The sequence below is a fragment of the Loxodonta africana genome, chromosome 19 (assembly GCF_030014295.1).
Source record: "Loxodonta africana isolate mLoxAfr1 chromosome 19, mLoxAfr1.hap2, whole genome shotgun sequence".
Classification (NCBI taxonomy): Eukaryota; Metazoa; Chordata; class Mammalia; order Proboscidea; family Elephantidae; genus Loxodonta; species Loxodonta africana.
The window spans coordinates 7,011,372-7,027,606 of NC_087360.1; the positions used below are offsets into that span (position 1 = coordinate 7,011,372).

Genomic DNA, 16,235 nt, shown 5'->3' on the forward strand with positions numbered 1-16,235 from the left:
GTGGGCTGAGTATCCCCAGCAAAGGGTGGAGCAGCCCAAGACGAGACCATAGAGGTGGATAGGCGATACATACCTTTTTATAAGCCTTGGTCAAGAATCTGAGTCCAACGGGAAGTCTTTGAGGGACTTCATATAGTAGAAAGATGTGATCTGATTTTTCTAATGTGCCTGCCACAGGAAGATTGGAGAGGGAAAAGAGTAGAAGCAGGGACACCAAGTAGGCTATTGCAGTGCTGGAAGGCAGACAGTGTTGTTGGTGGCGGCCATGGAAATGGATAGAAGAGAAGGATTTGAGAGAGAATTTGAAGGTAGAATGTATAGAACTTGATGATGAATTGGATGGCAAGATACAGGGCCGGATTAAGGCCTGTGAGGGCCCTAAACACTGATAATCTGTGGTGCCCCCTCCTCTGTGTACTTGTGGAATATATTGGAATGGGATACATGAGTGCGTTATACGTGTACATATGTATGTGTGTGTGTTCTAACTATCCAGGATGTAACTTCTTTTTAAATGGGACTATAATAATAGTGATTGAATGCAAAACTGGCGTGTGCCATTTTAGTGGAATGAGATGAACTGGATAATAAAGTTTTAGTGGGTGTGGTATATAGTAAAAATGTAAGATTTTTACTATATACCACATTTTCTACAAAAAGAATATTCCTCATATTCTACAACAAAGAAAATGAGCCAGTGAACTTGTTGTTTCAACAATCAGTGTAAAATTCTGTTCATCTCCCGCAACGACAAATTAACTTTCACCGATTTTGTGTACAAAACTTAGGACATAACTCTGTATGTAAATGCCATACAGTTAAAAAGTAACTGGATTGACTTCATTGCAACGGTCGACTTACTGGAGTTCCCTCGCTTTTGCTCATCATCTGGGACTGGAGTTCTCATTGGTTGTTTACCAGGACGTGCGCAAGAGCGTGTCCTTGAGTTTGTATCCTGGCAGAGAGTGTTGCTGGCCCTTCTGGCTGGAGTTGCTGGATCAGCAGACCTGGATGTACAAGACAGTTCTCTGAAAATGGATTAGAGACCTTTTATCTATCAGCATCACCTGTCCTTGCTCAGTAACTGCTCAAGTTGGATCCAGTTGCATATTGGGTGAATGTAGCAAGAGTTATATTTGACAGCCCACCCCCACCTTTTGGTCATTAGAAAGAAATAGTGTACTCCCAAGAGACCCACCGAGATAAAGAGTTTCAGTTACACAGAAGGGGACCATAGGAGACAGATGTCAGTGAAGGTGTTGAAGTGGTCAGGCCTCGGAGCTTATACAGCCTTATACACGGGCAGCCTTGTGACCCTGCATGAACCTTATTTCCAGCTGGCACTGGAGCTGGTGTCAATTTCATTTAGTGCCCGACCAGTTCCCTTCCACTGTGGTGCTTGCTTTTCCTTGTGTCCTGTCTGCCTGGTATCAGTGGGTCTTTGCACTGGACAGCTGGTGCCCCTGTTTAGTTGCTGCCCTAAGTATGTGCTTACCTTGCTTATTGAGTAATCTGTCCCTGGCAGAATAAGAAAAGGAAGTGTCATGAATAACACCATGGTTTCTGACTTGAATAACTTGGGGTGCCATATACAGAACTAAGAAAGAGGGAGAGAGGGCTGAGAGTGGAAGAGAGATCAGAAGCACCATTTTGATTAATTTGAGATTCTTGTGGATTTCAAGTGGGAATCAAGCAGGCAATTATAAATTTGAGTTTGGAGCTCAGAAATAGAATCCTAGGCTGGAGAGAGAAATTTTAAAGTTGTCTATTTCTAAATAGTGTTTAAAGCTATAGGATGGGAATAGAGTGTGTTTAGTGAGAAGTGGACAAAGCCGTGAAGAACCTGAATGCTCTCATGTCGTATAAAGAAGGGGGAGTTGGTAAATACACCTGAGAAAGCTGCTAGGAACCTAGGAGGAGAACGAAGCAGTCGCCAGTGTTGAATGCTGCTAAGAACTCAAGTTAAGGTGGAGACTGGAAAGGGTCTCCCGGTGTCCAGGTTACGACGGACAGCACGTGACTGGAAAGGGTCTCCCGGTGTCCAGGTTATGACGGACAGCACGTAGGACTGTCTGGTTGGTTGTGTTGTTGTACGTTTTATCGTTAGCGGTATGTACTACATACCACGTTGCAGTGCGTACTTTGCTGACATTATCATTCCGAGATGATCTCTTGCAGATATTCAGAGATCAGATTTATAAAGATACTGATAATAAAAAAATAAAAGGCAGTAATAATGAAAAAAAAGGTATTCTGCTTACGTGAGAACTGACTTATGACGGAGTCTGTAAAGACTGCATGAGGGCAGTGCCTGACCTCCTCTAACTTCACAAGAGGGAAGGAGACTCAAGATCAGCAGCCCAAGGCTGGTTCCTGTGGGGCGGAGGTCAGACATACCTCCTCTCTCCGCCGTCTTTATCAATCCCGACACCAGCCGTCCCTCCCACAGCACACTACTTCTCTGCTGGGTTTGATAATTCATTGCAGTGGCCACACAGAACTCAAAGACTATACTCAGGGTTATGGGGTTTATTAGGGAAGTAACAGGTTACAGTCCAGGTCGAGGAACGCTCAGGATACATTTCTTCAGACAGGACAGCCGCTTCCCAGCTGCCACAGGCACGTCTCCCTCTGACTCCTCGGCCTCTGCCCTGCTCAAGCAAGTGTTACAAAGCTCTCTTAGCCTCTGCCAACAAGCGCCCAGAGGTGCCCTACTCTACCAGTAAGCCTCGGCCCAAAGGCCCTCAGCTTCTTCACTCCGCAGACTGGGAATCCCACTGCGCTGCCCCTTCTGCCGCCGCCGTTTCTCTGCCGCTGCTGCTCGTCGTCTTCAGGGCTACAGCTCTCTCTCCCTCTTTCTCTCTTTCTTGATCTCCTGGTTCCAGGATCTTCTCAGTGCAGGGATTCTGAATCCAAAGGACATGCTCCACTCTCGGCTGTTCTTCTTTGGTGGTGGTGGGATCCTCTCTTTGCTCTGGAATTGGGTCTCTTTTAAGCCCACTGGGATAGCAAAACTGACCAGTCCCCTTGGTGGGCCACAAGTACCTTATTTTCACAGTCCCACCCAATCACTTGGATGAAGTTCCAAGACCATGACGAGAAAAGCCACACAAAAGCAATCCATTGCATTGCAGAGCTGTTAGAATGGAGTCATGTAAGTCAGGGACTGCCTATACTGGATTTGCAAGCTAGAGGTTATTGAGGATTTTGAGAACAGTTTGGATAGAGTGATAAAAGTGGAAGCCAATCTGGAGTGAACTGGAGAGTGATAGAGTGATAAAAGTGGAAGCCAGCTGGAAAATCAATACATTTTAATATACTTACGCACAATACCATACAGTGTGACAATGTGTGAACCAGAGCAGGGGTCAGCAAACTCTGGCCTGCAGGCCAAACCGGTTTTTAAGTGTTTGGGGAAAAAAATCAAAAGGAAGATATGTTCAAATTTCAGTGTCCATAAATAAAGTTTTATTGGAACACAACCAAGCTTATCATTTACACGTTGTCTGTGGCTGCTTTTGTGCTGTAACAGCAGAGTGGCATGGTTGTGGCAGAGACTGTGTGGCCCACAAAACCTGACATAGTTGCTGTCTCACCCCTTATAGAAAAAGTTTGCTGACCCCTGAACAAAATCTGTCCACATGGATTAATCTAAGAACATAATAATGGAATGATAACAACAACAAAAAAAACCAGTTAGGGAAGTAATATACTATTTAGATGAACTTTAACATGTGAAACAGTTCTCTGTCTCATGGGTTCGTACAAATGTAGTCAAAGTATAAAAACAAGCATGGCAATGCGGAACACAAATTTAGTGTGAAGAGGGAGAAATGAGATTGGAGAGGTAGACAGGGGCTTTGGTGCTATCTGTTGTGCTTCACTCTTTAAAAATCTAAAGCATACAAGGCAAAAGGTGATTTCACATGGCTGGAGGGTTGGTATGTGAGTATTAGCTGAGTATCTGTGCATACTTGAAATATTTTGTATTTTATAAATGAAAAAGGCCCAGTAAAGTTTTAGTATCCAGAAGATAAAAGGACTCCTACAAATCATTGAGAAAAAGAAGATAGAAAATGGTAAACAAAACCACATGGCCTGTAACAATCAAAAGATGCTTGTTGTCACTAGTAATCAGAGAAATGCAAATTTAAAACAGTAGTGGGGTACCATTCGCTCCAGTTAAACAGACCAAACCTAAAATCTGATCATTCTAAGGTTTGTCAAAGATGCAAAGAGTTAGGAACTCTGCAACTACTAGATGGACTGAAAATTGGCATAGCTGATCTGGAGAGTGGTCTGGCAGCTGTCTAGAGAGGTTGAAAATGCGCACATCCAAGAATTCCGCAGTTCACTTTTAGATATTTACCTTAGGGAAATTCTTAAACATGTTCATTGTAGCATTATTTAAAGGCGACGTATTAGAAACTAAACAACAGGAGAAAGGATAAATAACTTGTGATATACGCATATGTGGGTTAGCGATTAGAACGATAGAGTTATATGTATCAACATGGATAAATCTCAAGCATAATGTTGAGTAGAAAACGCTACTTTAAAAGGATGTTTACATTATGCCTTTTCTGTAATTTTAATCATACAGCTGTACATACGTACACATATGTATGTAAGCATATGTATATGTATGTGCGTATGTACGTACATATGTAGAGATGGTTCCTGGTGGTGCACTTACTGCACTTGCTGCCAACTGAAAGGTAGAGGCTCAAGTCCGCCCAAAGGTGCCTCAGAAGAAAGGCTTGGCAGCCTTCAGATTAATTGGCCTGAAAATCCACCACTGAAAACCCTGTGGAGCAGAGTTTTACTCTGGCACGTGTGGGAGTGCCATGAGTCAAAGTCAACTCATGGTGACTGATTTTGTGTATATATATATAATTTTATGCCTTATAATGAAAAACAAATATGGCTTCACGTTAGCACTCGTTAAAACTGAGAATGAGTAAGTGGGTGCTTGTTACAGCATTCTTCGTAATTCTTTAAGAATGTTTGAAATGCTAATTTTAAAATGGAGGAGGAAAAAGGAGGAAAAGAGTGACTGGGAGTTGAAGTAAAAATAGATTAGAGGCAACTCTTAAGATGCTTGGTTGAGAAGGGGTCCAGAGTGAAGAAGACAGGCATGCCTGTCGCCTGGTTTCCGTTTTCTCTTTGAAGTATGAAGCAAGCTTGTCACCAGACAGTGAAGTTGGGAGCTGAGAACTCTGAGCAGAGTGGAGAAGGTACGAGAGGATGGTACTGGGGCGTTGGAGCGCGTTGATGAGAGCAGGGTGTGTGACCAGCCAGCGCTGGGCATCTGCTGGAGGTGGTGGTGATAATTCCGTGAGGGGCCACCAGGCTGCACAGTGGGCTGACTTCGTCCAGCAGAGCTCGACTGTCGGAAGACAGGCACCAGGCAGATGGGCACCGTGCTGGCCCGGCCAAGGTGTCTGCTGCCAGTCAGCTGTGCTGGAAGATAAAAGGGGACAGGAGTCAGGGCTGTCTGCAGGTGATTAATGGTTATCCAGGGTGCTCTGGTGGCACAGTGGTTAAGCGCTCAGGTGCTAAAGATCGGCAGTGGGAACCTACCAGTGGCTCCGCAGGAGAAAAAACCTGGCAACCTGCATCCGTAAAGGTGACAGCCTAGGAAACTGTGGAACAACTCTGCTCTGCCCTATAGGGTGTCTGTGAGTTGGAATTGACTCGATGGCTATGGGTTTGGTGTTTTTGGTTTTAATTGTTATCCAAGGATTCCTGGCGATGCAATGGTAAAGCGCTCACTGCTAACCAAAAAGTCAGCAGTTAGAATGCACCAGTGGCTCCGAGGAGAGACCTGGCAAGTTGCTTCTGTAAAGATTACAGCCTAGGAGACCCTGTGGGGCAGTTCTGCTCTGTCACACGGGGTCACTGGGGGTCAGAATCGACTCAGTGGCACACAACAATTACTATCCTGAGCTGAGGACTCCAGAGTAGATGAAGAGGAAAGTGAAGCAGAAAGGGAGTAATGCATTGAAAATGGTGAGGCCCAGAATTGCAGGCCTGGCAGTCGCGTTGCTCTCAGTGTGCCTCAGCGTGGGGGCCAGAAGAAGAGGAGAGCCGTCTTTGGAATGTTGGCTTCTGAAAGGCTGTGTTCTCTGAGGATGACAAGCCCAGGGAGTGTCCCCTGAGGAGGAATAGAGGGCCAGCTTGTTGGAGGAGAGGTCAAGGATGGCTTGCAAGTGTAGACGAGGGCAGGAGCAGGTGTGGAGAACAGGAGGCAGATTCTGAAGTCTGGCAATGAAGGCGAGTGACCTTAAGGTGTGATGGAGTGAACTTCAGATGGGCAGGGTTTTCTCGAGAACACGGGGATCAGTAGTCTTGCTGACTGTAGAGTAGAGCCAACAGGCAGCTGCATGTGGACATTCAAGCTGAAATTAATTAAAATTAAGTAAAAATGACAAATCAGTTTTTTGGTCTCAATACCAGTATGTGAGCAGAGACTCCTGCACTGGACAGTGCCAACGTAGGACATGCCCATCTTCATGGAAACTTCCGTTGGACAGCGCTGGTCTGGGAGGAACGGGAAGTGCACCCCGGCTTCCCTTCCTGGGACGTAGAAGGTGTGAAGTGTGGAGTAGGCCAGCTGGAGCATGTTGCGGCTGTGTGCATATGAGTGTGCCTTAATCCTGACTGAGGTGCCGAATTACCCAGAAGTTACGGAAACCAAAAATAACAGCACAGTTGAATCTTGAAATGGTAGAATAGAATTCGTATATCTAAAATACAGATTGTTACATGTAGTTTTTAAGTTACTGTGTAAATATGTAAATAATACTCTAAAGTAGGTGGTTTTATATGTGCACTCAGCCTGAAATGAAGGCAGAACCTCACCCTACCTCAGGATATCTCTCCCCCAACAGCACGCTAGCACCTTCCGACGTCAGCAGGCGCAAGTGGCTGCTGCCAGGTGCCGAGTACTCCATCTTCACTGGCCAGCCTTTGAACGTCCAGGGGGGCCGAGCGGGCAGCCAGCAGGAAGACACCTGCACTCCTGGGTGAGACGTCTTTGTCACAGAGCACGTTTAAGAACTGGTAGCTTTTCTTAGGGATTTCAGTTGTATTTAAATGGCCAGGACGGTATAAACAGCCATCTCTTTGTTTCTTTAATGCCTGAATTTTGGGGGCCGATCTTTATTTCCCTTTGAAAGGCTGATGCTTTTAGGATATTTTGCTTCTGCAGGTTGTGTAGAGCTTCCCCGTGTTCTTGGCACTGGGGGGCTCGCAGTTAGGAAAAGATGTTGATCCTTTTGCCCTTGAGGTAGCCCGAGCCCCCCTAAAACAACCTCATCCATTTGTTCCAGGAAGCTGGGCAAATAGAACATTTCCATATGTACGAGGATGTAGAAGCAATGAGAGGCAGTGGCTTATTCTAGGCAGGTTCCCTTTTAACTTATTTGCATGGTGCAGCATGCAGAGTCACAGTGGAGCATAGTTGCAAGTTCTCCATCCTGTTATTCAACAACTTCAGTCAGCTCCTCTGTCTCACAATTGTTACTCAAGGTACCATTCTCCTCCGGAAAAAGATTCTCCACCTGGAGATTCACCAGCAAGCTTATTGATAAAAAAACAGAGAGGGACTTCAGACACATCAATCGTGAAAGCTTTGAAAGAACTTGATGAGGAAAAAATATTTAAAAATTGGGGCACACAGACAGAGAAAGAAGATGCCTCAAATAGTAAGTATTTATTTTCTCCCTGTTTGACAGACAGATAGGTAGATATAGATACAGCTGTCTCCCGCAATCGTATTACCTTCTTTAAATTTAAATTCCTCAGGTAAAAAAATAAAAAGTTTCGTTCGTTACATTGCCACCTCAGCCCCGTTTCATTGGTGATTATGAATCCCCTAGTTAATAATTCAGCCCAGTCATGACATAACGTGTACCATTTTTGCAGAGCAGATTAAATATTTTTTCTGAATATTAAAAAAACTTATGTGGCATTCCTCAGGATTTTAAAAGCCTTCGCTTAATCAATTTGTCATACGTACACACTTCAAAAAGTTATGAAAGACTTTCGGTGTTCATAAAATGAGATTTAATATTTCCCACTCCTTCCCTTTCTCGGTTTCTGAGTATCTTTAGGCAGCATAAGAAGTGTTTACTATCTTTCTGCTCACAGGTCTAGATCAGCAGTGCTTTATCTCCTTTCACGTCTACAGTACTCACCTTGGTCAGGTCCGATAACCACGTCACCAGCATCTCTGGTGTTGTATCTCCAAAGCAGTGTCTCCTAGTAAATAAATCAGTAACCTGCTTTCTAAAAATGAACTCTCTTGAAAAATCACCTTGAATGCAAATTGTAAACAACGAACCAGAATGAATTCATTATAAACTCCTACCTTTTTCTTCACTGAGCATTTTTATCATTATAACTCGATGCATTTGCAAACAATTGTTATCACCTAGGTAGTGAGGAGAAGTGCTCTGAGTAGAATGTAAACTGAGCAGAAGACTTTGCTTGGTGTAACCATCTGTTATAAAGGCACGTAGAGGCAGCTAGGTTTGTTCTGTTTGTGTGATTTTGTTTTTTACACTTGTTTCTTGTAGAATTAGCGAATCCCCGACAAACGGAAACTTCGGTCAGTGCCAGTCGATCCCTGGAGAAATATGCCCAACAAAGACAGAAGCGTTTTAATTCGGCCTCTCAGAGATCATCATCTTTACCACCTTCAAACCGTAAATCAAACACTCCAAGTAAGAGTTAACTGCATCTATGTCTTGGGCTCTAAAGCGTGATCTCCGGTCTAGAGCGCTGTGCAGTGTGACTGTTTCCTGTTACTTGGGTACTCTTCTCAGCCATAGTAGAGGCTCTGAGCCCAAGGCCTGTAAACACAACCTTGTTCAGTGAACAGTGTCTGATGAGATACTGTGACTGAAACTGAAGAAATTCTTGGTTTTTTAAAGTGAGGTTTTTGTGTGTTCATTAAAATTTTTGCAAGTAATACCACAGAGTTTTTGAGCTAGTAGACAGAGATCCAACAAAACTTTAATTCACACAAATTAATTTAAACTAGTCTGAAAAAAGAAGATACGTCTTTTTATATATTTGACGGTTGTTCAGCTTTGGTCAGCTTTTTTTCTTTTAGCCAATTTATAAGTATGATTTTAAAGTGTAAGTGTTGAATTTCTGTATCCTCAGTTTCTATTTTTCGTAGCAGCTGAGGAGATTCTTAGGTGTTATAGGAATGTCTTCTATCATACTGGTGTCTCCGTCTTATTTCCAGTCGACTTCTAAAATCCTGAAAAACCAGTTTTGAGTCTGAGTGCTGAAAATGCAGTCTGATATAGTAAAATGTTAACAGCAGTTACCTCTGGATGTTAGGATTACCAATTATTGTTAATTTTATTTTTTATGCTTCTATCTTTCAAAAAGTTTTACAATGAAATTGTATTCCTTTTAAAATTAGAAAAAAAGTACTCTATTGAAAAAGAAAATACGTTCAGTCAGTATAACATATATATTACATAGAAGCGAAATACTCTTCCTTTTCTTCTCTAGCAAAAAGAGAGATTATGTTAACACCAGTGACTGTGGCCTATAGTCCAAAGCGATCACCTAAAGAAAATTTGTCCCCAGGATTTAGCCATCTACTTAACAAAAATGAAAGCAGCCCAGTTCGGTAAGTTCTTTAAAATTGTAGAATAAAGAATACATGTATTACTGCTTTATTTTTTAAATGTTAACTTATGCCTTTAGCAAACACTAATTTTTAGTTGTCATTGGGAATCCTGTGGATTTAATTGTCTAAATGAGTGTCATACTAAAAATAAAAAAAGTGCTATAGTACATGAAAATAATTTAACTATATAAACTCACTGCTGCTAAATGTCCAGTGCCACTGGAGAACCCCTTCAAGCTTTTGTGTTCCTGAAAAGATCTAAGGGAAAGGGACACTTTTGAGCCTTTTGTACAAGAAAGGGGGATGTGCTGGTATGGCACTAAACATAAACTTACCTGTGCTCCTGAGAAATTGTCCTCCCTCGAAAGTATGGTCACCAGTGTGTGCTGTAATGGAAATAGCATTGACCCTTAAGGCATAAGACCTGGCTCTAGATGCAGCCCCATCAGTGTCTGCAAGAGATTCCGTAAGCACTTTGAACCTCAGTTTCCTCTTCTGTGAAACGAGGATAAAAATACCTACGCTGCTTATTTCACAAATGAGATAATGCATGGTTAAGTGCTATTAATCGCTAAACTATTAAAATGTAAGTGTAATTTTGTGTTATAAAATATAAATTAAATTTCAGTTTTAGGAATATATGACCAGCTTTCTTTTTAAGAAAATATGTGAGTTAATTGAATGCCAGCTCATCTCTCTAGTGGAGACAGAGAAAACCAGTTAACTTTTTTTTCTCACAAGTCACTTGCTTCATTCAATAGATTTGATATACTTTTGGATGATTTAGATACCGTTCCTGTGTCTGCATTACAACGCACCAGTCCAAGAAAACAGCTCCAGTTTCTTCCTCTAGATGACTCGGAAGGTATCTTTTCCTACAAAATTACTAGTTATGGGTTTAGTCATTCATTTTGTGAGATTCTAGTATTTTTCCCAGGTCCTACACTTTATAATATCCTGCACTTAAATATTGCTCACTCAAAGAACTTCTGCGAATAAGCATTCATGATACTTTGTATTATCGTGTCAATGTTGTTATCCTCATTGAAAAGTTGGGACACTGAGGTACAGGGAATGGTACTATTTCATCACCAGGGCCATACTGTTCAGTTATTCTCTTATTTGCTCTATAAATAATGTAAACTTACTCTATGATGTATGTGCAACTCAGGCTTTAGGTAATTTTTCCTCTTTTTATCTTTAAGGTCGGAATGAAGTTATAAGATAATGTATGTGAAATCACTTAGGTAGGCTCTCAAAGCGTTAACTCTCTAGGGCTGGTGTATACGCACTAATGCTGGAAACTGTCTTATGTGTTAAGTTTTCGTCTCCCTTAGGGAAGCTGTGAAGATAGTTAGACTGACGGCAAAGCTTTTAGAATTCTTTGGAGAAAAAGCGCTGAGTAAATATGATTGATGATCATCTCTCTCTCCGTGACTTTTTTTGGCCATATGGCAGCCATTTCCAGAAAGTGAAATAGGGTAATGTGTTTAATGTGTATGTGATCTCTGGGAAAAATCGATAAAATGAAGCAATTTTATTCCTCTCTGACAGAAGAAAAATATTCAGAAAAAGCTTCTGACAACCATGTTAATCATAGCTCTTGCCCCGAACCGATGCCAGACGGAGCAAAGAAAGTATCTGTGAGATCGGCCTGGGAGAAGAGTAAATCGATTAGCTGTGAACAGTGTAAGCCTGCTTCAGGAACACCACAGGGTAATGATTTTGAATATACAGCAAAAATTAGGACCTTGGCTGAAACGGAGCGATTTTTTGATGAGCTTACGAAAGAAAAAGACCAGGTAACAAACATTAAAAAGAAATCTTTTCTTGAACTTAATGCTTCCATCTAAGGAATAGTCAGAGGGGAATTACTGAGCCAAAGTGCCACTGGAATTTCTGTGGAACACCATACCAGAGCTGCAGTAGCGTTTGGGTAGAAAACATCTTTGAGCCGTGCTGTCAGTATTAATTGATGACAAGAGGGAACTTAGATAAAGACTGAATGGACAAGGAACTGCTAGGCTGAAATCTTTTCTTTTCCATTCTCTGTTATAATCCTCCATGGCGGGAATTGGAATTCGTTCACTCTTATTTAGACATTCTTTTGCTTTAACAGATCGAGGCAGCTCTAAGCCGAATGCCTTCTCCTGGAGGGCGGATCACTCTGCAGACAAGATTAAACCAGGTAAAAGGCCTTAGCTGGACGCTGCTGTGGGGACTTGATACTGGTCTTGTGCTCCGCTTTTCCAAGATGATTTTAAAATCAGAGCTTTTAGGCATATTGAAGCAAGCAATCAAAACTCTTAGACTTTACAGATAGTGTTTGATGATTATAGCATATTTTATAACTGTACGCTAGCTTCCAGGAATAAAAGCTGGTTTTACCTTCAGACTTCAGGAAATTATGTTCATGCCATTGTGTTTTGAAGAAATGAAATTGAGAGCGAATGGCAATAAGCCTTTTGGCAGACTTTACATTGTCGGTGCTCTCACATTAAATCTCCTTTTTTGCGTTCATTTTCTCCCCCTCAAAATCTAATTTATTTCTGAACCCCTTTCCATTTTTTAAGCATGTAATATTGTCGCACTTTGCAGCTGGACTCCCTGTAGAGGTAAAACACAAAGACGTGGTTCTGTCACTGAGCATGAGCCGGCAAGGGTGATGTGCCCTGTGTACGTTTCTTTCTTTTTTAATAATTTATTTTATTTTAGTTGTTGTTGAGAATACACACACCAGAATATAACACCAATTCAACAGTTTTTACATGTACAATTCAGTGACACTGATTACCATTCTTTGAGTTATGCAACCATTCTCATCCTCCTTTTCTGAGTTGTTCCCCCCGCCCCCCGTTAAGATAAACTCACTGCCCCATAAGCTTCCTATCCAATGTTTGAGTTGCTCTTGTCACTCTGATCACACATAGATAGATCTTAAAAGAGCACAGTGCTCAAGGCAGACATTCCTTACTAGTTAGGCTAAACCATTGTTTGGTTTTAAGAAGATTTCAGGGAATTTTTTTGGTTTAAGGTTTAAAGATTATCTCAGGGTAGTAGTTTCAGGGGTTGTGTGCGTTTCTTTTAGTTGCTTTTCAAAGAGAAAAGTATGAAATATAGAACATTTTAAACCTCTTTTTGTAATATTTTAAACATAGCAAGTATATGGTCTCTAATATAATATATAATTGCTTTTTTTGGTCTTATCATGCCTTGATGTAGGAAAAGCTCATTTACAGATTGATCTGTGATACCAGAAGTAAAGAAAGCCACAAAGAAAATTAAAAAAAAAGGAAAACCAAACTTGTTGCAGTTGAGTCGATCCTGACTCACAGCAACCGTATAGGATAGAGTAAAACTGCCTCATAGGGTTTCCAAGGAGTGGCTGGTGGATTCAAACTGCCGACCTTTTGGTTAGTAGCCGTAGCTCACTGTAGCTGTTAACCACTGTGCCACCAGGGGTCCCCAGAGAAAATAACAGTACACCTGACTGCTTTTTTTCCCTGGTGGCATAGTGGTTAAGAGCTCGGCTACTAACCAAGAGGTGGGCAGTTCAAGCCCATCAGCTGCTCCTTGGAAGCCCTACGGGGAAGTTCTCCTCTGTCCTAGAGGGTCGTTATGTGTTGAAATCGACTTGACAGCGGTGGGTTTTTTCATATCTTTTTATTGTTCTGAAAGTTTATATTCAGTGATTTTTTTTTTTTTTTAGTTTTTATTGTACTTTAAGTGAAAGCTTACAAATCAAGTCAGTCTCTCACACAAAAATTTATATACACCTTGCTGTATATTCCTGGTTGCTCTCCCCTCTAATGAGACAGCACACTCCTTCTCTCCGCCCTCTATTTTCGTGTCCATTCGGCCAGCTTCTGACCTACACTGCCCTCTCATCTCCCCTCCAGACAGGAGCTGCCCACATAGTCTCATGTGTCTACTTGATCCCAGAAGCTCACTCCTCACCAGTATCATTTTCTGTCTCGTAGTCCAGTCCAACCCGTTTGAAGAGTTGGCTTTGGGAATGGTTTATATTTAGTAATTCTTATGTCTGGATTAATACACAAAACTCTTCTTAAAATAGTTTACTGGGAAGGCATAAGAAAAATTTGCTGATACCCTGATTCTAAATCTATCTGAAACATTTAGTTTAATATATTTTTTATATAATGAATATTAAAAGTTTGTTCTCTCAGAATACAACTTCAAGGGCACTAGTCTCTGTTCATAGATGTCACAGCTTTTTCCATCCAAAAGAAGATAGATGGCAGCAAAAGGGGCAGAGGATAGTGAAAAATAACAGTGGGCAAAAAAACAAAAGATGAAAAATGTTCAGCCTCACTCATTAATTTAAAAATTCACATTTAAGCAAAGGCATCACCTTTTTTTAAACCTTCAACAGGTATGTTTAAAAAGCAATACCCAGAATGGGGAAAAGCTTATATTCGCACACCGCAGGGCAAGTAGAAATTATGAGAAACGTTCTGAGTGCAACTTGACATCTATCCAAAGCTTTAGAATTCTGCATTTCTTTGGACCCAGCAGTTTAACTTCTGGAACTGATTCTCTAGGCAGTACTTCTGACATGTGCAGAAAGATAATGTTGAAGAAGATTTGTTGCAGCATTATGTATTTGATACCCAAGATTAGAAGTAACCTGAATTTCTACTAAAAGGTTCTTGGTTAAATGTGGCATAACAATCAAATATTGCACATTTATTTAAAAGGATGTGTTGTACAGAATACAAGGAAGGTCAGCACAACTGGACTAAACCAAAAAGCAAAGAAGTTTCCTGAATAAACTGAATGCTTCGAAGGCCAGCACAGCAGGGGCGAGGGTTTGGGGACCATGGTTTCAGGGGACATGTAAGTCAATTGGCATAATAAAATCTATTAAGAAAACATTCCGCATCCCACATTGAAGAGTGGCGTCTGGGGTCTTAAACGGTAGCAAGCAGCCATCTAAGATGCGTCAACTGGTCTCAACCCACGTGGATCAAAGGAGAATGAAGAACACCAAGGACACAAGGTAATTACGAGCCCAACAGACAGAAAGGGCCACATGAACCAGAGACTACATCAGCCTGAGACCAGAAGAACTAGATGGTGCCCAGCTACAACCGATGACTGCCCTGACAGGGAACACAATAGAGAACCCCTGAGGGAGCAGGAGAGCAGTGGGATGCAGACCCCGAATTCTCGTAAAAAGACCAGACTTAATGGTCTGACTGGCACTGGAAGGACCCCGGTGGTCATGGCCCCCAGTCCTTCTATTGCCCCAGGACAGGAACCATTCCCGAAGCCAACTCTTCACACATGGATGGGATTGGACAGTGGGTTGGAGAGGGATGCTGGTAAGGAGTGAGCTTCTTGGATCAGGTGGACACTTGAGACTATGTTGGCATCTCCTGCCTGGAGGGGAGATGAGAGGGTAGAGGGGGTTAGAAGCTGGCGAAATGGACACGAAAAGAGAGAGTGGAGGGAGGGAACAGGCTGTCTCATTAGGGGGAGAGTAATTGGGAGTATATAGCAAGGTGTATATAATGTTTTTATGTGAGAGACTGACTTGAACTTGATTTCTAAACTTTCACTTAAAGCACAATAAAAATTAAAAAAAAAAAAAAAGATGTGGAAGGGTTATTTTTTATTTTTTCTAAAGAGTGAGAAAGTTTATTAAGGAGATGTGTACATCACCGGGGACCCAGCAGCAACACAGGCTGTCTCTATGGAGCCCCAGGAAGGGTTATTTTATAACATGAAAAGTTCAGTTGGAAGACATTTTGAGACAGAGTTTGATTCTACCTTTTATTTTTGTTTTTAAATGTGTGTATATATGTAGGAAAAATAGGAAAGAGGCGCCATGTTCAGTTCTTGATGGTAGGATTGTGTTTTTAATATTTTGCTCACCTATCTTCTAAATATTCTATAATGAACATGTAATCCTTTTGTAATTAGAGTTAAAGGAAAAATCTTAAATTTTTTCCAGGACAATATTGGAGTTAATACTGAATAATGTATCTAAAATGATAAATACATAATACGTTTCAGGTACTATTTATTTAGTAGTAGTCCTAACTGTGTAAAAATGAAAGTTATTACACTGACTCATTGAGAAATCCGTTGTTCTTTGGGAAGTCTCCTCCAATATTTTCCCCGCTTTTCAACTTAGAAATTTTCGTCAGAAGAAAGTTATTTGGTTTTCAGGATCTGAGTAAATGGCACACAGCACCAAGTGGCTCTGCCCGTCTGTCCTGAAGCTTCATCTCGTACCGTCGTCCTCAGTTCAGCCAAGCCAAAGACTGAGCCCGATCCAGTGCCGTGACCACAGTTCCTGTCTGCTCGGAGTGCTGACCGCACTGAGAGTGTTTTAAAGGGCAGCAGTTCTTTTGAATGGTCGCAAACCTGATTCAAGTTCAGTATAAAAGGAATGATAAATGACAAAGATTTGTATAGAAGACAGAACGAGTATCTGTAATGTTAAGATTTATATTTGCTCTTTTACTAAAAGAAAGGTCAATTTGGTGGTAATTATAGAACCAGTGAACTCAATCTAGAATTCTAATTAAACTTTTTTTCCATTATTTTCACC

The 16,235-nt window shown here is 41.6% G+C and overlaps 1 protein-coding gene across 14 annotated transcripts in view; it reads left to right on the forward strand.

Annotated features, from left to right (window-relative positions):
* Positions 1 to 16,235, forward strand: part of MPHOSPH9 (M-phase phosphoprotein 9) — a 57,182-nt gene that overhangs the window by 38,873 nt on the left and 2,074 nt on the right. For 12 of the 14 annotated variants that reach the window (XR_010318550.1, XM_023539221.2, XM_010599823.3 and 9 more), the window contains 7 exons: positions 6,894 to 7,028; positions 7,534 to 7,709; positions 8,583 to 8,729; positions 9,535 to 9,655; positions 10,417 to 10,520; positions 11,210 to 11,457; positions 11,775 to 11,843. Coding sequence is in view for 13 of the 14 variants with exons in the window: in XM_023539221.2 (XP_023394989.2) it covers positions 6,894 to 7,028; positions 7,534 to 7,709; positions 8,583 to 8,729; positions 9,535 to 9,655; positions 10,417 to 10,520; positions 11,210 to 11,457; positions 11,775 to 11,843 (1,000 nt within the window). In the remaining variant the exon portion in view is untranslated. Of the gene's footprint in view, positions 1 to 6,893; positions 7,029 to 7,533; positions 7,710 to 8,582; positions 8,730 to 9,534; positions 9,656 to 10,416; positions 10,521 to 11,209; positions 11,458 to 11,774; positions 11,844 to 14,373; positions 16,233 to 16,235 lie in introns of those variants that run through there. The other 2 variants (XM_064272117.1, XM_023539219.2) reach the window with 2 other exon arrangements.